This window comes from Saccopteryx leptura, chromosome 3 (genome assembly GCF_036850995.1).
Source record: "Saccopteryx leptura isolate mSacLep1 chromosome 3, mSacLep1_pri_phased_curated, whole genome shotgun sequence".
Classification (NCBI taxonomy): Eukaryota; Metazoa; Chordata; class Mammalia; order Chiroptera; family Emballonuridae; genus Saccopteryx; species Saccopteryx leptura.
The window spans coordinates 303,820,980-303,847,213 of NC_089505.1; the positions used below are offsets into that span (position 1 = coordinate 303,820,980).

General features: G+C 40.5%; 1 protein-coding gene across 1 annotated transcript in view; it reads left to right on the forward strand.

Annotated features, from left to right (window-relative positions):
• TRPA1 (transient receptor potential cation channel subfamily A member 1) overlaps positions 1–25,703 on the forward strand; it is a 64,101-nt gene extending 38,398 nt beyond the window's left edge. Inside the window, exons 12-29 of the mRNA XM_066372438.1 lie at positions 449–549; positions 1,654–1,823; positions 1,913–2,077; positions 3,611–3,728; positions 4,638–4,804; positions 6,325–6,418; positions 10,752–10,811; positions 11,552–11,647; positions 12,295–12,365; positions 13,058–13,220; positions 14,000–14,089; positions 15,717–15,886; positions 17,421–17,550; positions 17,960–18,142; positions 22,040–22,108; positions 22,566–22,679; positions 24,171–24,268; positions 24,851–25,703. Coding sequence (XP_066228535.1) covers positions 449–549; positions 1,654–1,823; positions 1,913–2,077; positions 3,611–3,728; positions 4,638–4,804; positions 6,325–6,418; positions 10,752–10,811; positions 11,552–11,647; positions 12,295–12,365; positions 13,058–13,220; positions 14,000–14,089; positions 15,717–15,886; positions 17,421–17,550; positions 17,960–18,142; positions 22,040–22,108; positions 22,566–22,679; positions 24,171–24,268; positions 24,851–25,055 — 2,264 coding nt within the window. The 3' untranslated portion in view covers positions 25,056–25,703. The remainder of the gene's footprint in view (positions 1–448; positions 550–1,653; positions 1,824–1,912; positions 2,078–3,610; positions 3,729–4,637; positions 4,805–6,324; positions 6,419–10,751; positions 10,812–11,551; positions 11,648–12,294; positions 12,366–13,057; positions 13,221–13,999; positions 14,090–15,716; positions 15,887–17,420; positions 17,551–17,959; positions 18,143–22,039; positions 22,109–22,565; positions 22,680–24,170; positions 24,269–24,850) is intronic.
• The last annotated feature ends 531 nt before the right edge of the window (positions 25,704–26,234 follow it).

The window sequence follows — 26,234 nt, forward strand, 5'->3', positions numbered from 1 at the left end:
TATAAAGCAATGATCACATACCAGGCATTTGACTGAACATTTTATCTACATTCTCTCAATGGTTAATTTTATGCAAGGTAAGTACTATAACTGTCCCCATGGTAGATACTAACTGGATGTAGTAACAAAGGAGGTATCATCCGCTCTTCCTTTCTGATCTCTAATCTTTCCATCCCTATAGTTTATAACTTCAAAGGTAAGAGCTCACTTATTAATGTAATGTTATCTGTTCTCTCCCTTTCTTTATATACACACACATACAGAATATATACAGTAAAGTAAACAGTTTTAAACTATATTTAGTTTTCTAATCTGAATAAAGTTTTCTGTAAGTTAAAAGTTAGGAGACATTTAAGTAAAACATTTTTTGTTTTCTTAAATTAAAACTCTACCATAGGCATCCTTTAAAGAAATGAACAGAAGTTATAATTATTTTGTGCTCTTTTAGGTGCCCGTGTAGACATAAAAGATCATTTTGGGCGTAATTTTTTGCACTTGACTGTACAGCAGCCTTATGGATTAAAAAATTTGCAACCCGAGTTTATGCAGGTAATGTATATGTATATGTATGGATTCCCAGAAACTGAGTTGAGCTCAACAGATTATTATCATTTTCATTATTATGAAGGCTGACCTGGAATTTTAAAATTATTTAGAAATAAAGATGCCATATTTGAATATTAATTTACAACATAGTGGTGATGATTATGATGATGATAGATCACAGTGGGATTGAATTTTCCAAGTTATAGAGGGTTCCTGTATATCCCCATCTACATTGACTCAGCTTTGCTTCATTCTTTGACCATTACAGATTGGGTATCAGTGAAAAGGCCGAGCACAGGTAGGGGTTAGCAGTATGCCATCATCAGTTGAGAAAAACTGCTCATCATACTCTACTTGTTGACATGTAAAAACATTACCTCCATATTTATATTCACTGAGTAATATTTATTGAGTGACTACTAGTTGTATCTGAAGTACATCATATTTTTATAATAGATTTCAATATTGCCACTATCTTTAATAAAGAATTGAAAATGTACAAGGGTGGGCCAAAGTAGGTTTACAGTTGTGCATATATCATAAAAACATGCAGGTTATGATTATTATTACAATAGCTATATTAACTCAGTGTTACTCACAACTGTAAACCTAATTTGGCCCACCTTGTATATGTTTGTTTGTTAATTGGATCAAACTTCCTGTGCTTGTTTGTTGATTGGATTAATCTGCTTGTTTTAAATTTAATCATATGAAAGATAAAGTGAACCTAATTTTTATATTTTGTCCATTTCTTCTAACAGAATACATTAGCATTAAGTTCTTAATTGTTATTAGATGGCAAAAAAGTGAAGAGAGTGGTTTGGAGAGTGGTCCGTGGTCAAATATGTTTGGGAAATGCTAGGCTAAAAGTGTTAAGTATGTTTCCTCCCCATCGGATTCCCCAGAGCCATGGTACACGATGGGCATTAGGGAGGCAGCACACACCCTCGTCGATATTTACTTTACCACCCTTCAGCTTATTTATATTTTTCTCCTCAAGGTATACATAAAGACCACAGTTGGAAAATACTAACCTATAGGATAGTTTGAAAAACACTATAATTAACATGATAGCAGTTATGATTACAATACTAATTTTTCCCATAGGTGCAAAATATTAAAGAGCTGGTAATGGATGAGGACAATGATGGGTGTACTCCTCTACATTATGCATGTAGACAGGGTGTCCCTGTCTCTGTAAATAATCTACTCGGCTATAATGTGTCCATTCATTCCAAAAGCAAAGATAAAAAATCACCCCTACATTTTGCAGCCAGGTAAGGGTCAGTTCATGTAACATATGAGCATATCACCTTTCTGTTTGATATTTGCTTTGAACATATGGAACCGAATTATTTTTTTCAAGTTATGGGCGTATCAATACCTGTCAGAGGCTCCTGCAAGACATGAGCGACACGAGGCTTTTGAATGAAGGTGACCTGCACGGAATGACTCCACTCCACCTGGCTGCACAAAATGGCCATGATAAAGTAGTTCAACTTCTTCTGAAAAAAGGCGCCTTAGTTCTCAGGTGAGGGTATGTGATGAAAATATTTATATGACCTTTTTAACTAGGTAGCCATTTCCAGGCTGATTTTCTATGTTGTTTCAATTATGGTATCTCACTTTCTATCTCCCTTAGCACTTTGATCTAATTTACTCCTTGAAACATATGTGACTTCTGAAATATTGAAAGAGAAGTCAGTGTTATTTCCAACTGACGAATGAAGACATGGAGGTCTAGAAAACTGAAGGCCTTGCTCAGGGTCAGATAAATGGTTTTGTTCAGTGTAACTCCCAGGAGCTTTGAAATATAGCTTGTACAGCTCCTTACATTTTACCTCGTCATACTACCATCTTTTAATGCAGGTGCAGAACTATGTGTGCCTGTGTACACATACTCCACACACAGGCAAAGACTCCACTTTCCATTCCATCTCACGAAAAGTAGACACAAAAAGTGCCCTTTAAACCACAACATGAAATATAAAATATTCCTGAAATTCACTGTACTTAACTCTTAACACAAGGAGTAAACCCAATTAAAATAATTATGCATTATAAAGAGTGATAAATAATATTAAGTGATATCTTTGTAAAAGGAAAATAAAAACCCAGAAAAATTTTATAGATGTACAATGAGCTATGTTCTAATGTCACCCGGGTGAATGAGCAGAGCTCATTAGACGTATGTTCAAAACCACGTTTCTTTATCAGGCCGCCAGTCCCAGCATGCTCAGTTCATTTCCTTCCTGCTCCCATGAGGACACCAGGCAGCCACCTGCAGAGGGATCCCAGTGGACCTAAGCCAGAGAGTTCTTACTTAATTACATTGTAACTGAAATAGCGAGGTGACTCTTGCACCCTAACACAGTTGCTCACCAACATTGAAATTAAATTGTGTTAGGATCTCACACTTTTTTTTCTATATATAATTTGGGAAAATGTCAAGGCTTCCTTGTATTTAATACTAAATTTTTCTGAGAAAAGACAAACATATTCCAAAGGGATTAAATAAGTGTCTTTGACAGCACAGAGGAAAGATCTCTTTGGACCTGCACTTGTAGAAGACGAAGTGGCACTAAGCTAAGTAGCCTATAGTCATGCATATATTATAAGATGATGATATTATTATCATCACTATTATTAGTAATAACTAGTGGACATGAACACTAATACCACCATCATAGAAATTTTTGATACAACGCTCAATGAAAAAACAAAACAAGACTAGAAAAGTGTGCGTTAAGTACTTTATAGCGTGGGAAAAAGATGCATGACATAGGCATGCTAACTTTAGTTTCATTCGTCCCCAAGTTTGTGGTATTGTATTTATATACTTTTATATTTTAATCTGCTAAATTAAAAAATGTGTGAAATACATTATAGGTAGATCATTTAACCATTAGATTTGAAATTAGCTTATTTGTTATAAATACAAAATAAATATTTAGTTGGTAGAACTTAGATTGCATTTTTTTTTTGGTCCTAAAACCTACCTTTCAAATGGATGGCACACCATCCCTTGTTTCATCTGCAGCATCTTTTCCTAACTCTTTAACAGTGACCACAATGGCTGGACTGCTTTGCATCACGCTTCCTTGGGCGGGTACACTCAGACCATGAAGGTCATTCTTGACACTAATTTGAGGTGCACAACAGATCACCTAGATGAAGAAGGGGTACGTACTTTGTTTCTAATACCTACCCCAAATCTTGGCATATAAAAAACTTTTAAAATTGCAAGAAAACCGTTTTCTTTGCCACCCTTTTTTCTTCTTTGCCCAGTTCATAGGCTCTTATTGGGTTCTTACTATGCAGAGCGGAAGGTGTGACAGGGGAACAGAATGCAGAGAACAGGAAGGGGTGGGGGCATGTTGAGGACACCTCTTAAGTCTCGCAGACACTGGTTCACAGGCCAGTATAGATTGATGATGCAATTTCCACCACTCTGGTGAACTGAGAAAAATGAAGAGGGCAGGGAAAGTCTTCAAAAAACACAGTGTATTTGACTTGAAGGATTGTCCTTTATGCTGTGAGGGTCTTCCTCCTTTTTTTGGAGGGCAAGTAGTGAAATGTAAATTCTTTCACAAAATGTTGGAGATAGAAAACTGTCATTGCTTTTTAAAATTATAGCAAAACAAAAGATTGGCAACCTTATAGAAGCTCTGATTTTAAAAAAAAATCTGTAAAAACGTAAAATCTGGGAACCGCTGCTCTACAAAATGATAGATTTCCTGGAAGTGTTCTCTCCTGCGTTCATCCCAGCACCCTCACCCTGACAGCTTGTCCTTTGACCTCATAGACTCATCCCACTGCAAAAACAAAGCAAAACCACCACCTGGAATTCACCTCCACACACAGACTCCACCCCCAGCTCACAAACAGCGCTGTATCTGAACTATAAAATCCTTACTGTATTTTGAAACTTGACTCTGAACACCAGTTTTAATTTTTATGTATTTTGATACTGAATGGTTAGTTTTGTTAGTAATTTCTTTTAAGCAGTTAAATGTTGAAACCTGGCACTAAAATAGCCAAGGGATGACTCACCATTGGTACTGGTTTCCCTGTTCTGTTTTCTCTAAAAGAACACAGCACTTCACTTTGCTGCGAGGGAAGGCCACGCGAAAGCTGTCGCCCTCCTTCTGAGCTACGATGCTGACATTGTCCTGAACAAGCAGCACGCCTCCTTTCTGCACGTTGCCATTCACAACAAGAGGAAGGACGTGGTTCTTACGACCATCAGAAACAAAAGGTATGCTGTCCTCCTGTCCACTGTCATTAAGTGTCTGCTCTTATGAGGGATGGTTCCCAACCTGAGAAGAAACAGAAGGAGAAAGAGAATATATTTCAGCTGTTAATCAACATTAAAAAAAAATGTATTTATTGATTTTAGGGAGAGGAAGGGAGAGACAGAAACATCAATCTGTTCATGTATGTGCCCTGACCGAGAATCGAACTCATAAATGATGCATTTTGGGATGACACTAACCAGCAGAGCTATCTGACTAGGGCTCAACATTTTTTAAATATCAGTTGTTTACATAAAATTTGTAATGAACTCTTTGGGTGACAGCAGACATTTTACTTGACCTTTCTGGTCGCCAATTTCCATTTCTAAGTCATGGGAGCTTGACTGCCCTCATGCTGCGTTGGGAGACTCGGGGGTTCAGGCATGTGTAGGGTCTGGCACCATGGTCATGGTCAAGCAAATGGCAGTGCCCTGCCCTATCTGAACTTCCCCAACACTCTCTTGCCAACAGAAACACCCAACCTGGATGCTGGTGAAAATACTTTCCAAGATGGTTGTTGTTACCAGTGTCATTTAAGGAAATTTCCATTAACGGGTGATCATTTGCAGTTGTGGGTTTTTGAACCAGATTCCCAGAAGTTGTAACGATGAAGTCTGTCCCACTTCTTGGTCATAAGTTTTTCTATGTAAATCACAGACAGATATATGCAAGGGTGCAATGTCACCCAGTCGTGGACACAGAGGTGACTGATCTCATGCTCAAGGCACACAAGGCCTTTTTAGCATTTGAGCATCAGACAGGCTCCAGATTCCCTGCTGATCGTTCTTCTGAAGCATCATTGGTGCACATGTGCAGTCAGAAGTTTTCTACTGATTACGCAGATATTCTAGATGGATTGTACTGATAGGGTTAACAGAAAATTTCAGTAGTTTTTAGAAATAGTCTCCTATGACAGAGATAGGCTCTTGGAGGAAAATAGGCTCTTCTTTACTTCCTGTTGTAGATCTGTTTCCTCCTTGCTATTACAAGTATCTTGTTATCTTTATGATAAGACAGAAATGAAGAAAGGGGCAGATTGCAGTATTCTGGCAGAACCCACGCTTGTTCATACACTTGACACTTTATTTTGTAGTTCAGTTCAATACATGATGTATACATGGATTAAAAGTAAAATATTCTATGCCCAGTATTGTGTTCCTATCGTATGTGTGTGAATATCTCTACCCAACATGACCAGCTTATGAGCTCTGAAGGAAAAGAAGACAAAAGTCTACTTCCTTTAGAAGGCATTTAGAGAAAGAGAACAGCAATGATAACAGCCATCCTGGGAATTTTGCCCACATTTCTAATTTCCATTAATGGACAAGGACCTTATTCATGGATTCATCTTGCTTCAAATATTGGTTCCACTGGAACCAACTTAGGTTTCTCATAAAGATAGGCTCTTGAATATATTAACTGGTAGCTTTGTAGTTGTGAAGAACAGAAGAATAAATATTTGTGTTATTTTATTTTTTTCCAGATGGGAAGACTGTCTTGCAGTTTTTAGTCATAATTCTCCAAGTTATAAATGTCCAGTCATGGAAATGGTAGAATACCTCCCTGAATGCATGAAAGTAAGCTCTCTAAACAATAAACAAAACTTCTGGGTATATCTTGGCATAGAATATAATGTGAGGATTTATTGTTGTAATCACAACCTAAATAATAGTAGTTTCCATCTTTAGTTTCTAGTTTTCCATACACTATAAAAGAAGTTAGCCAACAAGTATTTAAGAATCAACTTGGAATAAAGAATCCTGTTAGTTGTTATGTGGAATATGGAAAGTATAAGCAACAATTTTTTTACTGAAATAATCCAAGTCAGAGCAGAGGCTACAAATGGTGGTTGCTAGCTGCACAGATCTTCTAGATGTGTTTTTAATGAAATGCATGTTATTGTTTCAAATTTGCATCAGTTGCTAACCTTTAAAACTAGGAGGCTTCCCTTAAGGATCCAGATATCTGGCATCCTGTACAAATCAGAACATCTGGTGACTTTGCCTATCTGTGCACAGCACGAACTGCTGGGCAGTGAGTAGCAGCTGCTTCCTTCAGATGGTCAAGCACCCTCCCATCGCTCACACCCCGCTTCCTCCTTTTGTATTGCAGCTCTAATGCCAGGTGTTGGTTGCCATTATTGTCTTTCTTCTGCAATTGCTTTCCTTGCAATAGAGTGATATTTCTCTATATGTGCCTCAACCCAAGCTGTGGAGAGTGAAAAAGAAGGAAATCTTACCTTTGGCAACAGCACAGATGAACTTGGAGAGTATTATGCTAAGTGAAATAAGCCAGTCAGAGAAAGACAAGTACCATATGATTTCACTTATATGCGGAATCTAATGAACAAAACTAACAAATGAAATAGAAACAGATTCATAAATACAGAGAACAGGCTCACAGCTGTTAGAGGGTTTGGGAGTTGGAAGGCTGGGTAAAAAAGGTGAAGGGGGCCTGACCTATGGTGGTGCAGTGGGTAAGAGCGTCGACCTGGAACGCTGAGGTCGCCAGTTCGAAACCCTGGGCTTGCCTGGTCAAGGCACATATGGGAGTTGATGCTTTCTGCTCCTCCCCCCCCCTTTTCTCTCTCTCTCTCTCTCGCTTTCTCTCTCTGTCTCCTCTCTCTAAGAAATGAATAAATAAAATCTAAAAAAATAAAAAAACAAAACTTGAAAGAAAAAAAGATGAAGAGATTAAGCAAAATAAAAAAATACCACCTTATACCCAGAGACAACAGTATGGTGATTACCAGAGGGAAAGGGGGGTCTGAGAGATGGGAGGTCGGAGAGGGTCCAGGGGGATAGATGGTGATGGAAGGAGACTTGGCTTGGGGTGGTGAACACACAATACAATATGCAGATGTGTTATAGAACTGCACACCTGAAACCTATATAATTTTATAATCAATATAACCCCAGTACATTCAGTAAAAAAATAAAATTACAAAAAACCCCAAACCATGAAGATAAAAGCCAGCCCAAGGAGAGCCAACATTTCAAGAACAATAGGAAAGAGCACTGAGGCTGGCATAGTCCTTTGTTTACACTGCTTGCCTGGCCTCTACGGGCCCGGGAATGTGGGACTGCGGTGCTGGGTTCGGCCCAGCACACGGCTGGGTGCCCACTATGAGAGCAACACCTGCAAATGCTGAGCACTGACTGTTAAAGGATGCAGATATATAAGACCTCCTGACAAAGTTGAGACTTGAGAACTGGAACAGACAGATAATAATTGAGAAAAGAGGAGCGACTTTGAATGTCACCCATTGGGGGAAAATAAATTCAAATACTAGAGGAGTCAGCAAAGTAGATTTAGAGCCTGGTGGCCCTAGAGTTTAGTCCTGACTCTGCCTCTTGCTGTGCTGCTCTAGGCAAGACATTTCACCTCTTTGAGCTTCGTTTTGATTTTATTTTTGTTAGCTCTAAAGCAAGGGTCCCCAAACTTTTTACACAGGGGGCCAGTTCACTGTCCATCAGACCGTTGGAGGGCCGGACTATAAAAAAAAAAACTATGAACAAATCCCTATGCACACTGCACATATCTTATATTAAAGTAAAAAAAACAAAACGGGAACAAATACAATATTTAAAATAAAAAACAAGTAAATTTAAATCAGCAAACTGACCAGTATTTCAATGGGAACTATGCTCCTCTCGCTGACTACCAATGAAAGAGGTGCCCCTTCGGGAAGTGCGGCGGGGACCGGATAAATGGCCTCAGGGGGCCGCATGTGGCCCGCGGGGCCGTAGTTTGGGGACCCCTGCTCTAAAGCAATGGTGCTGACACTGATCTTGCAAAGTGATTACAGAAGTTAGAGGTAAAATAGGTATTTGGGATAGTGCTTAGTCTATATTACACATTCTATTATTCTTACACTGCTTATGTGGTTATTAGTACTCTCACTACTAACACTGTGTTTGTTTATTCAGTATGCTCTTAGTATTTGCTGAGTGTCTCATGTGCATTTTTTCTTCATAATATACAATGGATATGAGAGCAGGTCCAGTTCATAGATTAGCATTTTAGTTTTATAAATTTCATCAAAGGGCATAGCATATAAATATTTGGGATTAAAAATTATCTCAGACTTTCTTGCTCAGTAATTCCAGTTGTTGGAATCTGTCCCAATGAATAATAAGAGGGACAGACAGTTTTATATATAATGATGTTTTCTGCAGTGTTAATAATAATAAAGTATTAGAAATATTCACATATAGAAAACATAGAAAAGAATTGAAAAAATATATTAAAATATTTAAAATTATTACAGATTGGGGGTTATTGGCTTTTTTCTCTTCTTTATACTACCATATTTTTTAGTTAGTTTTCTATAATGACTTTGTAGTATTTTAGAATTGTAAATTTTTTTTATTCAGTGAGAGAAGGGGAGGCAGAGAGACAGACTCCCACATGCACCCCAAACTAGATCCACCTGGCAAGTTCACTAGAGGGCAATGCTCTGCCTACTGGGGCATTGTTCCATTGCTCTGCAACTGAGCTCTTCTTAGTGCCTGAGGTGGAGGCCATGGAGCCATCCTCAGTACACAGAGCCAATTTGCTCCAATGGAACCATGGCTGCAGGAGGGGAGAGGGAGAGAGAGAGAGAGAGAGAGAGAGAGAGAGAGAAGCGAGAGGGGGAGGGGGAGGGGTGGAGAAGCAGATGGGTGATTCTTCTGTGTTCCCTGATTGGGAATCAAACCCAGGACATCCAGATGCCAGCCTGATGCTCTACTACTGAGCCAACTGGCCAGGGCTAATTTTTTTTTTTAAATAGGAAAACTTCCAGGTGTTTTAGTTTGGCCTCACAGCACACATTTGAGTAACTTACACAACCTCTCCCTGTGCTCTCCCCCCTCCCCAGGTTGCCCCACCTTTACTGTGCCTGTGCTGATTACCCCAGAGCTCTCAAACCATAACAGCCGGACCTGCCTCTCTGAGTCTGGCTTACACAGAACTGTTGACTAGTTTTGTCGTTATTTTTTATGATGCCTGTTATGACCTCTAGTACCACTACTTCGTCACCAATGGAGATGTCCTTGCAATTACATAAGGCCCAGTGGGCCTGGCTCCCTGACTCTCCCCTGCAGGCTGCTGTCCAATCCTTCACCCTTGTGTCCTTCAGGTGGGGTTACCTGGGGTCCTGTGTCCAAATATGAGATCAGGAGGGCAGCCTGACTGGGTAGTATTTCTTTCTTGAGATGTGAACTTAGGGCACCAGAAATGTATCAGCAAACAGATTTGGAGTGCCTTAAATAGTTTATATAGCCAAGGACCCCACAAAAAAATTTATTCTGACACACCCTAGGAGAGACTCTAATGACCCCTTAAACATTGTCTCTTCCTCTATAAAGCATCTGGAGGACCTGCAGTATTTCTCCCCATAATTTCTATCCCCCACTAGCCTGTTTGTGCTGCTCTAGGCTGGTACTTGGCCAGTGCTGTGCAGCAGTGAGGTTCGGAAGCCAACAGGTACTTTAGGCTCGAGCAATGCAGATGGGACACTGGCCAAAGAAAGACCCCAGGGCTCAGTTGAAAGCTGACTGGGGACAATAAATTATCTCTACAAGATGTTGAGCAAAGGAATCCTTAAATGGTCTCTATATATTCTCTAGAAGCCCAGAAAGACATAAAATCTTAGGCAAAGCTAATGGAATATTTCTTACTCAAATCTTAGTAATGCGATTTGCTTCTCAAGTAGATGGTTATTTTTCTGAACCTCTTGTATTTCTGAGGCATTGCAGTGGCAGATGCAACATTTTATTTTCTAAACTTGTTTCTGAATAACATATCTTGGAGGTGCAGGAAGTAGAGGAATGAAAGGGAATGTCTCAGGTGTTCTTAGAAATGGGATCAAATCCTGTCCCCCGTCTCCTCTCCGGCCTAATGTCTTAGCCGTCTTTCCTCTCAAAGGTACTTTTAGATTGCTGCATGACACCCTCAACGGAAGACAAGTCCCGCCTAGACTACCACGTAAGCTTATTTTATCATAATAAATTTATTTTATTATAATTCTTTAAAGAATATTAAAAAATGTTAGTAAAGTTCCACAGTCTCAAACAATGGTACTTCTTGTCTTCCTTTGTCATATTACTATATTACCTATTTATGAGACAATGTCTCCCTTAGTTAGATATTCGGCCCCTCCATGTTTTAATTGTTTCTAATAGCATTATTTAGGGTTACTTCTAGTCTTTATTTTCTTACATAGTATTGCTGAAGAATGAAGTTCTAAAAGGTCTAAGTGATCTTTTGAGATTTCATCTTTTTCCATGACTATGAGTTAAAAATCAATCGAATAACAGCTTTCTAGAATATTGATATTTTTAAACTAATATGCAGAAACTTTTTAAAGAGATTTTATTTATTAATTTTACAGAGAGAAGTGGGAGAGAGGCGGGGAATGAAAAGAATCAACTCATAGTTGCTTCACTTTAGTTGTTCATGGATCACTTGCTTATATGTGCTTTGAATGGGCGTGCCCAGAGTTTTGAACCCGCAACCTCAGTGTTCAGGTCGAAATTCTATACATTGTACCAACACAGGCCAAGCTAATATGCACGAACTTAATTTACTTTTGTTTGCATAAAATGATTCAACTTTACCTGAATCACTAAATTTTCAGCAGAATTATAGGCTTGAGTATGTGATTTGTCAAGAACAGTTTGGGGGTCTATACTAAACTGCAATTTTAAAAAATATATCATCTACAGATCGAGTATAATTTCAGATATCTTCAGTGTCCACTAGAGTTCACAAAAAAGTCCCCTACGCAGGATGTCACATATGAGCCTCTCACAACCATCAATGTAAGTCCAGTGTTTTCCTTATCAGCTAATTTCTACAAGGGCTCTGGGTGCCCCCACTATTATGTGTACTTTAAAATCCTTCTAGAAAGTTAACCTGAGTTTCTTCAAGAAAAGACCAAGGGTGTAGCTCTTGCATATTTATCTTTAATTCCCTTTCTTGTTATAATTTGTGTAAGATTGAAAATCTTATGGTAGTTCAACTAGTGAGAAATTGAAGGAGACAAACTGGATCAAATACTTGCATCACTATAAAATGGTTCTCTCTAGCTTGTGTTGTTTTTTATTTTAAATACATTCTTGATATAATTTTTGGTTTTTTAAATTTATTTCCTTTTCTTTTTAAAAAATATTTTATTTATTGATTTTAGAGATAGGAGAAGGGGGAACAGAAAGCATTATCTCATGGTAGTTGCTTCTCATATGTGCCTTGACAGGGCAAGTCCGGGATTTTGAACCAGAGATCTCAGCATTCCAGGTCAACACTTTATCCAGAGTACCACCACACTTCAGGCTCAAATTTTTCTAAAACAAACCATTGTTACTTGTATAATATCAAAAAAAGTTGTAAAGCTAGCCAACAAAAATCTTAGTTTATACTTGATAGCTTAATATGATTGCATTTTTATTGATCTTTTCTTATTTCTCAGGTAATGGTACAACATAACCGCATAGAGCTGCTCAACCATCCTGTGTGTAAAGAATATTTACTTATGAAATGGTGGGTATTAGGTAGTATTTCTTTTTAATGATATGCCCATTAAATTTATTAAAAGTCTTCTAAATAAATGTTTTACTGGTATATTAATGTTACATATTTTTAATATTTTGTACTTTGAAGAAGATGTGTTGAAGGCATATTTTGGTATTAAAATGATATTGGCTCTGGCTGAGTGGCTCACTGGATAGAATGTCATCACAGCGTGCTGAGGTGGCAGGTTTGGAACTAAGTGGAACAATGAGTTGATGTTTCTCTCTCTCTCTCTCTCTACCTGTACCTCTCTCTCACATCAATGGAAAAAATTTTAATGATGATATTGTTTATTTTTGACATGAAATGATATATTTTATGAGACAATGAGAGGTGTTCCTGGGCCCTTCGGTTCAGAAGACATGAATGAAGTGAGAGGTGTGTCCCTGGAAGAGTCATCAGCGTATAGTCAGAGAGATGAGCTAATGCCTCCGCTTTTCCATTAATTGGGGAGATTTTAAGTAAGTCATTATTTACTGAGTAGTTAACATTCATTTTTTTTAGAAATAATAAAGATGAATTCAAAGATCTTCTTGGTTCCAAAGTTCAGTGGATTTATCAAGTAGACTTCTGATAGGGATCATAACTACTTGTCCACAGGTATCTTAAGGAAATATTTTTTGTTGAAATATCTCAATTATGGTTTACCTATTTTTTTGTAGGATGGCTTATGGGTTCAGAGCCCATATTTTGAACCTAGGATCTTACTGCCTCGGTCTCCTGCCTATGACCTTTCTTGTCATCAATATAAAGCCAGGCACAGCTTTCAACTCAACCGGAATCATCAATGAAACCAGTGATCATTTAGAAATATTAGACACCAAGGTATTTTCCCACTGCTTTTCATATTTCAACTTTTTAAAATAAAAGATTATAAAAAGTGTGTTTTATTCCTTAGAAATACTAACCCCATAATAAGTTTGAAATACCTGGAGTTTGATGATTATAAATAGCCTATAAAATTCATATAGGGTAGCAATTTCTCCTAAAATCCTTTGTGGACTGATAGCAAATAAAAATAAATAGGTCAGTAAATGAGTTTGGAAATTAAAGGGATTGACATGTATGCTAGCTTAAATGCTGAAGTACAAAACTTTAAATTTGGTGTACAAAAAAGCAGATTTGTAGCCGCCAGGGACTGTGGGGAGTGCTGCTTAGTGGTTACAGGGTTTCCATCTGGGGTGATGAAAAGTTATGGAACTAGATGGCAGTGATGGTGTGTAACCCTGTGAACGTACTCAACCCACAGAGTTGTACACTTTAAAATGTAAATATAATATACATATAAAATGTAAAACTCTTAAAATGGTAAATTTCATAGCATGTGTATTTTACCAGAGTATAATAATTTTTTATATAGGTCTTTAGGTTCATATGCCTTTAGTTTTCAATTGGCAATTTTTGAACCTCTCTTAATTAGGACATTATGAAATTTACATATGCCATCTTTACATTGGCATCACAATATTCTGTTTGAAACAAATATGGACAGTATATAGAAGTGGAGCAAAAGAAAATACTTAATTGTGGGAATTATTGAGAAATTAGTGTTGTTTTAATGTATATCCTTATAAGTGCTTGTCTCACATTATTTTTTGTTTCAGAATTCATATGCTATAAAAGTTTGTATGATTTTAGTTTTTTTATCAAGTTTATTTGGATATTGCAAAGAAGTGGGCCAAATTTGCCAACAGGTAAACAATGCATTTTATATCTCTAAAGTTGAAAATATTTTAATATCTAGAACATAAATGAACTGCTAAACTATTATGGAAACAGGGTATGTCAGAATAAAATCACATACCTTGACAAATGTATAGATGGGAAATACCAAGCTTAAACTTTTCAAACTATAGAAATCATATGGTTTTAGATACACTCCCTGCACTGGATGGGCTTATCTGGCACACCTGAAGCAGAAATGTTCCAGACTGACAAAGTTCATGTGGGTCTGTCTGGCTACAAAGAACTTGCCATTGTAAGGGGGAAAGAGGCGAGGGAAGGTGGAGGTAGGTGTAGGGGGGATAGATAGTGGTGAGCAGAGACCTGACTTGGGAGGGGGGCGTGGACGCACAGTACAGTGTACAGAGATCTGTTGTACAACTGTGTGCCTGAAACCTGTATAATTTTGCTAACCAGTGTCACCCCAACAAATTCAATAAAAAGGCAAAAAAGTTAGATTTTGAATTTGATATTTTTGAACATGTTTATAAAGAACTTAATTGGGCCAAGACACCATTTCAAATGTGTTTTTCTTTGAATTCCTTTCCTAAAACAAATATTTTTTATTGGATAATATTTCAAGTTATAATAACATTTGTGAACTTTTTAAAGCGTAACTGTTACTTACTACTTTCCTTTTTAAAATGGATGAACCAAGTTCAAATCAGATGCAGGAATGATATAAATTATCTGCAGATCCTTGCTTTGGTTGATAAATGGCATCAATCTTTAATTTCTAAGTCTTCTATTACTCATGTTTGGGGTATACTTTTTGTCAATGTTATTTTTTATGTTATATGCCTTATCCACAATACCTCATTGTCTGTAATACTTTACCTTGTTACATAATGTAAGCTTTGGGTATTTGCATGATGATAATAGTGCTTTGCATTTGTCTTACAATATACATGGCAAGTACTTTTCTATGTATATACTTTCAGTAAATTGTCACAATTCTGAAAGTTAAGACTGTATTGTTCCATTGTATGTTAAATGATTTAGGGCATATTATTTAGTATCTTTATATCATTTTCATTGTGGAAATGCGATCTCTTGTCATTTTCATTGTTGAAACGAGAGAATGAAAGATGTGGTCTCCACATTTTCTTCTTGATATTTAAGTGGTTTACTCTCCATGACATCATTAAGAAAATACACCAAATATATAGTTATGGTGATTGAGTCAACACCAATCTCAAACCTCCTCAGAAGTAGTGTTAGTTGCTTTGCATCCTGAGAGCTCCACATGCTTGTTCAGATACAGGCAAAAAGGAATTACTAAACCAACCCACAGTCCCCCTGCATTTTTCCTTAAGATGGAATGGACTCTTTGGGGGAAGTCCAGAAACTTGTAGCCTCTCCTTACATGTCTGACTCCCTAAGTGCCAGGTCAACAGAAAAGGCTGGGCCACCTCAAACAATGATGTGTACCCAGGACTCTGAGTTCAATCCAGCGTGGCAGGAGCTGGCTCCTTGGTCCTGAACTCCCCAGCCGCAGCCAGAAAAGTGTTGTGACTGGTGACACATATGTAACCATCTGTAAAATGTCAGGTCTTGATCTCTACATGTTGTAATTCTTCATTTTTTTTTCAACCCCAGAAAAGAAATTACTTTTTGGATAACAGCAATGCAATTGAATGGGTTATCTATACAACAAGCATCATTTTTGTGTTGCCTTTGTTTGTTGGTATACCAGCTCATGTGCAGTGGCAATGTGGAGCAATTGCTATTTACTTCTCTTGGATGAACTTCTTAATGTATCTTCAGAGGTAAAACTGGCTTGAATGATTTCTACATCTTTTAGGTGTGTTTAATATCAAAAGAACTATTATCAGTCCCATAAATGTGTAACTGGCTTATTCCTTTTCCAGTTATTGTAGACTGTGAAGATGTCTTTTATATACTTATTAAGGAAAGGGGGAGGGAGGTTTGGAGTTCAGGGCTAAGCTTTGCTACTTCTCACAATTGCTAACATTGAGTTAAATATGTCATTTCTCATAATCTTCTGATAATAACAGGTAAATATTATTACTCACAGTTTATAAAAGAAGAAACTGAGGCATGAGTTAGTAACTTGCCAAAGACCTCAGCTGGTAAGTCAGATGTCAGCATTTTACCAAAGGCTTTCCACCCTTGGGGACAGGCTTTCCCCACCACATAGTCTGCATTGTTGTCAGGACTACAGTGCCTACCATAGGGCTGAGCCCCGCCCCCTGCAAGGAACATGATCAGGTGAGAAGAACCATGGCCTAGAAGGCAGGAGGCTTCAAGACAGGTCCAGGCAGTGCCTCTCCTTTGGCTTTGTCAAAATCAGTAACCTTAGCAGGTTATTGGATGTCTCTGGGAACTGAAGTTTCTAAGATCTCTGAGGTCCCTTTCAGCTTTAAAAATCTTGTGACTCCCCTTTTAACAGGTGTCTTTGCCAAATGGAACATACAAGTTAGTGGCCAGATGATGCTCTTTATCTATGCAAACATTTCACAGTGAAAGTTGCTGGGGGAGCCACAGGACAGCTCAGGGAGCTGAAAGGTGGCCATGTGCAGCACGTGCACGTGCCCTGTGATGGGGCCTTCAGAGGCGTGAGCTCATTTCAACTCTCCCCACTGATGCACCAGGCTCCCACCTCTTAATCCCCTTATTGTCTGCTAGCACTACCTTTGATACTGAGTAACTATGATTACTCTCTCCTATTCTGATCAGGTGGTAAAACAATGAAAGATAAACATTAACAATAAGGAAAAAAAGAAGAAACAAAGGAGGTTGAATGAATAGCTTGAAAATAAGACTTGACTGTTCATGAATTTTTTTTTTTCCCCGAAGCTGGAAACGGGGAGGCAGTCAGACAAACTCCCACATGCGCCCGACCGGGATCCACCCGGCATGCCCACCAGAGGGCGATGCTCTGCCCCTCTGGGGCATTGCTCTGTTGCATCCAGAGCCATTCTAGCCCCTGAGGCAGAGGCCACAGAGCCATTCCCAGCGCCCGGGCCAACTCTGCTCCAATGGAGCCTCTGCTGCGGGAGGGGAAGAGAGAGACAGAGAGGAAGGAGAGGGGGAGGGGTGGAGAAGCAGATGGGCACTTCTCCTGTGTGCCCTGGCCGGGAATCGAACCCGGGACTCTGCACGCCAGGCCGACGCTCTACCGCTGAGCCAACCGGCCAGGGCTTGTTCATGAATTCTGTCTCCTTGTTGAAACTGACCTCATTATCTCATCTGTGAAAACTAGTGCCAATGCATGATAAGAACTGACAGTGTGCAGAATACATTGGACCGGAAAAGTGAATAATTCTTCAAATTTTCTAGATTTGAAAACTGTGGCATTTTCATTGTCATGCTGGAGGTCATTATGAAGACTCTGTTGCGGTCCACAGTCGTGTTTATCTTCCTGCTTCTGGCCTTTGGACTCAGCTTTTATGTTCTCCTGAGTGTGCAGGTGAGGGGCTGTGTCTGTGATTTGTTCTGTTGCTGTAAATATTGGGAGTGTATATTTATACTTAAGTCTTAATGGTACATAAAATCAATATTGGGATACTTTCATTTGATCTGATGTACTGGCATTCAGATGATCTTCATTGCAAGAAAAAGTATAGTTTTATTCAATGCCTTCTTCTATTGCCAAACACTCTCTGTGTAATGCCTGATGATTTGTAAATGTTCAGAAAAGATCATTTTGATGATGTTATCACCACTTTATTAGTAGTGTTTATCACTGTATTTTAGTAGCTGTAGTCTTCTAACTTTAAAAATATTTTAAATATGATTTGTATCACTTTACTCTCCAGGAAACAGTTTTTCACTGCATAAGTTTTGCATTTCATTTTTACCCGCCCGTCTCTCCTCAGGATGCTTTCAGCTCGCCCCTGCTGTCCATAGTCCAGACCTTCAGCATGATGCTAGGAGACATTAATTACCACGATGCCTTCCTGGAGCCGTTCTTGAGAAATGAACTGGCATATCCACTTCTGTCCTTTTTACAACTTATTACCTTCACGATGTTCGTCCCAATTGTCCTGATGAATTTACTTGTAAGTAATCTATCCTTGTATTTCTTGTTTGTTGATCATTTGGGGCATTTAATAATAATTGGCCTTAATCTCCCTCCATGAAGGGAAAAGGAGACACATATGAAATTCATTTGTTCAACATTCATTTAGCGCCTGGAGTGTGCCCAGCACAGCAAGGGCCCAGGAGTTGCAAAGATGTACTCACTCGGCAAATACTTACCAAGAATCTTCTATATGCCAGACACTGATCCACATGCTGGGAAACAGTGGTGGACCAAACAGGTTAATAGCCAGTCCCCACATGATTATAAATTAGTAAATAAATAAATCTGCAGCATGATGTGTTGTTGGTGTGGTAAGTGCTATGAAGAACTATAGGGCAGAATAAGGAAGTAAAGGTGAATGGTGGGTGCCGCTTTGTGGTAGTCGGGGAGGAGGGCAGAGGTTAGGCAGAGACCTTCATGGAGTAAAGGAGGAAGAACTCATCTCTTGAATCTCTCACAGATCAGAGACTTAAGTGGGAAGGGTATCTGCAGTGTTCAGGTGCCCCGACTACAGCAGTCAAAGGCTGGCCACCCCTAGCCGACATGGCCATGCTCTTGCACAGAGAACCTGTCCAGCCACGAGCATTCTGGCCGATGCAGGCAGGACTATATCCCCGGCCCGTGTTCAGCTGTAGCCACATGACAGCATATGTTTTTCCCTTATTCATTCACTCCGGTATGCACACATTCAACACACTTTTTTTTGAGTCTGACTCTGCACTACGGACTGTGCAAGGCAGTGTTTCTAGAAAGAAAAAATCATAATACAAACTACTCAATGTTTTCAATTCAAATACTTGATACAACTCAGAGTTTTATTTTGGTGACCTGGAAAGACAAAAGAATAATAAAGAAGGATATAGAGCCCACGCTCTTCTCTTGGACTCCCTTGGGTTTAGGAAGGTCATTATCTGGAAGGGAACTGCTTAGCAGCAGCACCGGCAGAGACATACTCAGGACCCACGTGCCAGCACCCACTGTACTTCTCTCCCCACACATCCCAGAGCATACTCAGGACCCACGTGCCAGCACCCACTGTACTTCTCTCCCTACACATCCCAGAGCAAAATCGAACCCAGCACAGCCGAGATTGCCAACACTCTCCCCTCCCTTCAAACTGACTTGGATCACTGGAAGATAGTCTTCATCCACCCACCCCCTTTCCTCAGTTCTTCCAGGAAATGTATGCCTCTCGCGCCTACTTCCTGCCAGCTTGCGCCCTCATGGTTCCTCAGCCGCACTGCTGCAGCACGCTGAAGTTTCTCCGTCTTATCTCATTTCTCTGTGCAGTCCTTCCTTCAAATTATCTATCACTACAGTGATGTTCTGATCATGAAAAGCTGGGCCTGTCAGATTTTTTTCTCTGACTCTTCTAAAGCTTCAATCTAGTCTAAACCCATGAGCATAACACGCGACAGTCCTCGTGCTCTAGATCCTACCCAGGTCTGACCCAACTTTTCTCTGCTCACTGGTTTCAGCCAGACCTGCACCACACACACGTTCAGTGGATGTGAGAGGCTCTCTGTCCTGCCTCGGGGCTTGGCTCTTCCTTTTCCTGGAAAGCCTCCCACCTGGGGTTAACTCTTTCCAAGTTTTCAACATTCAGCTCCAGATCAGCTGTCCTGGGCAGACTTTCCCTCCCTCCCTCCCTCTCCCCTTCACTCCATCTCTCCCTCCCTCCTCCACGCCCTCCCTCCCTCCCTCTTCCCTCCCTCCCTCCATCCATCCCTCCCTTTCTTCCTTCCTTCCTTTTTTTCTTCTTTTCCTCCTTTCTTTCTTCCTTTCTTCCTTCCTTCCTTCTTGATTGTAAAGAGAGAGAGGAATATTGACACTTTGTTCCACTTATTTATGCATTCATTGGTTGATTCTTGTATGTGCCTTGACCAGGGATTGAACTCACAACCTTGGCACACTGGGATGATGCTCTAACCGACTGAGCTACCCAGCCAGAGCCCTGGGCAGACTTTCTTAACCAACTCCCCCACCCAGTAACTCTAATCTGAATTGGGTCCCCCTTCCTTGTGTTATCCTAGTTTTGAGGACACAACTCAGTGAAAGATAAAAATACAAACAACCTACTTCCTAGGTTATTGTGATGATGAAGTGAGCTAACACAAAGCATTTAAAACATGATATTCATTCAGTAAATGTTAGCTATTATTAAATATTAAGGAAAGAGCAGTTATGAGGCAGTTGGTTTTGATGGGGGCTGATTTAAACCAGAGAGAATGCCCACTCAAAATCTGCAAGTTAAATAACAAAAAACAGCCCTGGCTGGATAGCTCGGTTGGTTAGAGCATTGTCTTGAAGCACAGAGATTGCCAATTCGATTACTAGTCAGGGCACATACAGGAACAGATCGATATTCTCCCACCCACCCACTCTTCTTCTCTCGCTAAAATCTGTAAAAATAAAAATTTTTTAAAACTTTCCCTTTAAAAACAAAACAAAACAAAACAAAAACATTGTCTTGTCAAATAAAACCTACTTGCTGACTCTATTTGGTTCTATTAGATTCTCAATACTAGCTCACACACTCTGGAGTTTATTTCCACTGTTCATTCATTCAGTGGCTATTTTGTGTGCCTACTATGTGCCCTGCACCATTTTTTAAAATTATTTTAGTGAGAGAGGAAGGGGGGGAGAGGGAGAGAGAGAGAAACATCGATCAGTTCCTGTATGTACCCTGACCTGAGGATCAAACCGGCAAGCTCTGCACCTCAGACGGTGCTCTAACCAACCAAGCTATCTGGCCAGGGCTGCCCTGCACTATTCTAAGCACTGGGCATATGGTGGGGACCTGGACAGACAGAGCCCTTCTTTTCTGGAGTTTCCTTGATGTTGAGACCCATGAGAGCAGGGACTGGCTTTTCCTCTCTGGCCATAGCAAGCAGGGGGCTGGCTCAGCATAGGTACTGAGTGTCTAGCAGTGAAAGAGTGAATGGAAGTCATTAATTTGCACCGGGTGGGAGGGAGCCGACACCATCTCCTCACCTAATTCTATCCAGCCATGGAATCTAGATGGTTATTTGCTCACCAGAGCATTGCGACCTCCTAACATGTATCTGCCAAACATATATGAGATAAATTCCTTCATTCCCTCAATTCAATGCTTTAACATTCCTATGTCCACTCACTCTTGTTCACCTTAGAAGCTACTCCTGGGCCCTGGCCGGTTTGCTCAGTGGTAGAGCGTTGGCCTGGTGTGTAGAGGTCCCGGATTCGATTCCCGGCCAGGGCACACAGGAGAAGCGCCCATCTGCTTCTCCACCCCTCCCCCTCTCCTTCCTCTCTGTCTCTCTCTTCCCCTCCCGCAGCCGAGGCTCCATTGGAGCAAAGATGGCCCGGGCGCTGGGGATGGCTCCTTGGCCTCTGCCCCAGGCGCTAGAGTGGCTCTGGTCGCAACAGAGCGACGCCCCCTGGTGGGTGTGCCGGGTGGATCCTGGTCGGGCACATGTGGGAGTCTGTCTGACTGTCTCTTCCCCATTTCTAGCTTCAGAAAAATACAAAAAAAAAAAAAAGAAGCTACTCCTGGTCTTTCCAGCCATGCTGGGTGGCTGGACCACATTTGAGATCCTGTCACTCCTGTGCTCTCCAAAAAGAACATAGTGTTGTTACTTTAAGTTAAAATTTATTTTAGATTAATTTGTCTGTCTTAATTTCTCACAGTAACACTTGAGATCACCAGACCCACAAACATGGCCATCATTGTTAGGGAGTTACATAGGCTTTGCAGTTTTCTGTAAGGTGTGTAAGCAAAGTGTTTCAAGGGCACTAGTAAATGTCATGCCCACTCCCACAGTCCCCAGAGGCTATGTGCATTTTTACGTGAGCCAGTAAGCAGGTAGTAACTCGACACTGTGTTGTGCTGCAGATTGGCCTGGCGGTTGGTGACATTGCCGAGGTCCAGAAGCATGCACTGTTGAAGAGGATTGCTATGCAGGTAAGTGTCATATTTATTTGAAATCAGCACCATCCTAACTATGCACACATGAGAACAGCTGAGTTTTGAGAACAGCTATTGGAATTTTCTCAGTACTGAGAAACGCCGTCCTGTGCCTGCCTGGTGTACCTGCGGTAGTCAAGGAATCAAAAATGAAAACAAAAATATTTTACAGCAGTTTCAGCAGAGAAATTGAGAAGTTGCCTGAGCCTCTTTTTATGTCAGCATGTGTCGAACCAGGTAGCTGGCCCCTGTCCTGTCAGTGGAGGAGGTGGAAAACAGGGGCGGGTGACTGGCTGCTGGGGGCCCAGGGGACATGGCCCACCGAGCTGCTCGTGTGTAGGTCAGGCAGGACACGTCAGTTTTCAGTTGGTGGAACTAACAATTGCTTCGATGCAGTGTCAGAATTCCAGGCACTAACGAATGATCCCTATCAATAAATCCAAATGCACTCTAGGTGGAACTTCACACCAACTTAGAGAAGAAGCTGCCACTCTGGTTCCTACGCAAAGTGGATCAGAAATCCACCACCGTGTACCCCAACAAGCCCAGATACAGGAGAGGGCTGTTAGTAAGTATATGTAACAAACATCGACATTAACAACGTGACCCTGCTTGATGTTCATTCAGTGTTTATCCCTGAGGCTGCCTTTTGACACACTTTGGCTCTGTTGGCGATAAACAAATAATTGTGCTTTTTTAAAAAAAATGTGCAGGATGAGGAAGTGATGGGCAGTGCAGAGGGAGGCACCTCTGTCCATTTCCAAGTGGCTCAGCCACAGCTTTGGTATTAAATGTGTGCCATATCCCCGTGAGAGCACCGGGTGGGTGGACCATTTAAGCATCTTTTAAATGGTGTAGGCTCACTTTGCTTTTCCAAATCCCATGTCACTTACATATATGTGCAGATGTGTGTGTCTGTGTGCATATGTAGAATGCACATGTACATATTCACAGGTACGCACAAATACATGAAGATTAAGCCAGGCCGCTGCATTGTAATGGAAGTTCTATCTCTGGGCTCCTACTCTGCGAATATTCTTTGAGTTCTTTGTAGATTAATTTTCCATTGCATATTGTAACAATGATAAAGCCAACCTGAGTCTCAACTGAGGCTTTCTTCTGACTATTCTCTCCCTGTTTGATTTCACTCATATCCAGTTGCAGTTACCACCTAACACAGAAGTTAAGCAATTGATTTTTCTGGCCTAGAGCTCTCCTTTGCTTTCCGGGCTCCTATATCTAACTGTCTACTTGATACCCTGGTCTGTCTCAAAGGTCATGTTCAAAGTTCAAAAGAAACTTGTGCAAAGAGAGCCCATGACCTTCACTCCTCCCCCGTGTCACTCCCTCCCGACATTCCCTACAGGAAAAGGGTGAAAAACCCATCCTTCTATATAATTCCTTTATCAATCAGTGTACCCACCCTTCATCCACCTGTGCAGGATGTCAGCCTTGACACGCCCCCTCCCTCCTCCTGTCCCCTCAGACCCCTCCATCACCTGTGTAGGCCATCTGACTTTCTGGGTGGTCTATGCAAGTGGCCTCCCCTCTGGCCTGGACTCCTACCATGACCTCCTTCCTGGTCATTTCACACCTGCCCTCCATCCTCTCCAGTCCACCAATGGTTTAAAGACTCTAAATTTGAAAAATATATTAATTCAGTTGTGTCAGATAACAGTGCAGAGTACATGAGAGGAATAACAACCAACCCAGTACAAAATACCACCACTTTACAATGGACATTTTTCACGAGAATTTCCTTATCAAAATGACTCACTTAAACCTCTTCCTGAGCAATCCTCCACTCCAGTGTCCTCCTCCTTCTGTATATGCATACATCTTGTACTTCCGTCTGTCACAATGTGTATGGTTTCATTATATAGCCCTCTGCAGGCCTGTGTCTCTTGACAGCCTGTGAGCTCATTGAGGGCCTGGCTCTCTCTCAGACATCTCTGCAAGCCAGCCGCTGTTCAGTAGCTGAATTGTGGCACACTTTCAAGACACAGTTCCTGAATCGAGGTTAACTTGAGTAACTAACTATTAATCTTTTATCCCACAGTGTATTTTCCGTTCTGTCTTTTGCACCCAAGAAGCAAGACAAGAAATACCAAATGTCGACACATCTTTAGAAGTAGAAATATTGAAGCAGAAATACCGGTATGTATTTTTCCTTTTATCTTTATTTGGAAAACCTAAAACTCTTAAATAATGATGCACAGTATAAGGTTATACTGTATACTGGTGCTTATCTCCTGTGCTAAGGCATGCCCTAACTTACTGAAGTTGCTAGTAGATTGAGAAGCGTGAGTTTCTAGACTCGCCAATTTATTTGTTATGCTTCAGCAATCAGTATCTTGAGATCATTCCTCATGAGCCATCTGAATCCACACATCCAAGTTCTGAAAGATTTTGAGGATCCCCAGAAAAGTTATATAGTGTACAGTGGTGGCGTGTGAGAATTTTAAGGTTCATTACCTGAGTTCAAGCCACTTAACCTTTTCTGTGCAATAGTGTTTTCATCTTTAAAATGGAAACAGAAATTAAATAAGCCATGAACCAATGCTGTAGCCATAGGAAAAATCACTTAAACTTTAAAAATCTGTACTCCTTAGATGTGTTCTGACTGCCGTGAGGCTGTAACCTGAGCACAGGTAATCTGACCCAGGACAACTCTAGCGCCGAGGCCTCTGTGCACTCAAAGGGCTGACATCAATTCATGAAAGCTGTGTGTTCTTTTAGGCTGAAGGACGTGACTTCTCTTCTGGAAAAACAGCATGAGCTTATTAAACTCATCATTCAGAAGATGGAGATCATCTCAGAGACGGAGGATGAAGATAACCACAGTTCTTTTCAAGACAAGTACAAAAGAGAGCAGTTAGAACAAAGGAGCAGCAAGTGGAACTCTGTGCTGAGCGCAGTCAGGGCCCAAGCACAGAGCCCTTAGCAGCAGCTGGCAGATGTGGCAGGGCTTCTCGTCTATGTATTCTTGTACAGTCCACTCAAAACCCAAACAGGCACATTGCATCTGAATTCTGTTTGTCAGGAGTAAAGAAAAAGCAGAAAGCTGATTGATTCTGTTTCCCTCCATTTGAAACCATAGTTCCTGCATCCTAGGTCAAAGTAAACTATCTCTTTCTAGTTATATTGTCTGTCCACTCTGTATCGGTAATATCCTTGCTGTTATGTTCAAGTTGGACTTTACCTCTCAATATTTGAATGAGTAGAAAGTAGTTTGCCAGAACACACATTTTTGATAAGGAGTAGTAAATGTAACTTGAGCTAGAATGCCCAAGTCAGTACTGGATTCCTGCTCGATAATGATATAATCTGCAATGCCTTGAAGGGTAAAGAATTGCATTGGGTTCTGCCATTTGGCATGCTTTTCGTGTTGGGGAATCCTGTGGGCAGAACCTTTGTACTCTGTTCCAATCATAGTGAGTGGCCCCACCCATCTGCTCCCAGCACACCTCATGTCACTTTGAGTGGAGGCTCAAATCAACAGACCTTATGATATGCATGATTTCTACTACTGATAGCATGTGCTATTTCTTTATCTTTTTGTTTGCCAATGATCATAATAAATGTAAAACCTATATAGACAGTCCAGTGATTATTGTGAGAGTTGTTCATTGTATTTAGTTTTGTGAGATTTGCAAAAATGCCTGCATCGCCTACTAGTGTGTCACATGCTTCTTCATCTTTTCAAGGTACTTCTCTCTCTTTTCATTTTTTTTACTTTTTATTATTGTATTTTGCAAGAGAGAGAGGGAGAGAGAAACAGACAGACAGGAAGGGAGAGAGATGAGAAGCATGAACTCGTACTTGCAGCACTTTAGTTGTTCATTGATTGCTTCTCATACATGCCTTGATGGGGTGGGGCAAGGGCTCCAACTGAGCCTGTGACCCCTTGCTCAAGCCAGCGACCTTGGGATTTTGTTGATGATCCCATGCTTAAGCCAGCAGCTCCACACTCAAGCTGGTGAGCCCACGCTCAAGCCGACGACCTTGAGGTTTTGAATTTGGGACCTCAGCATCCCATACTGATGCTTTATTCACTGAGCCAGCACTGATCAGGCACTTCTCTCTTTTTCTTAATAAACAACAAAAATTTATTTTTCACAGT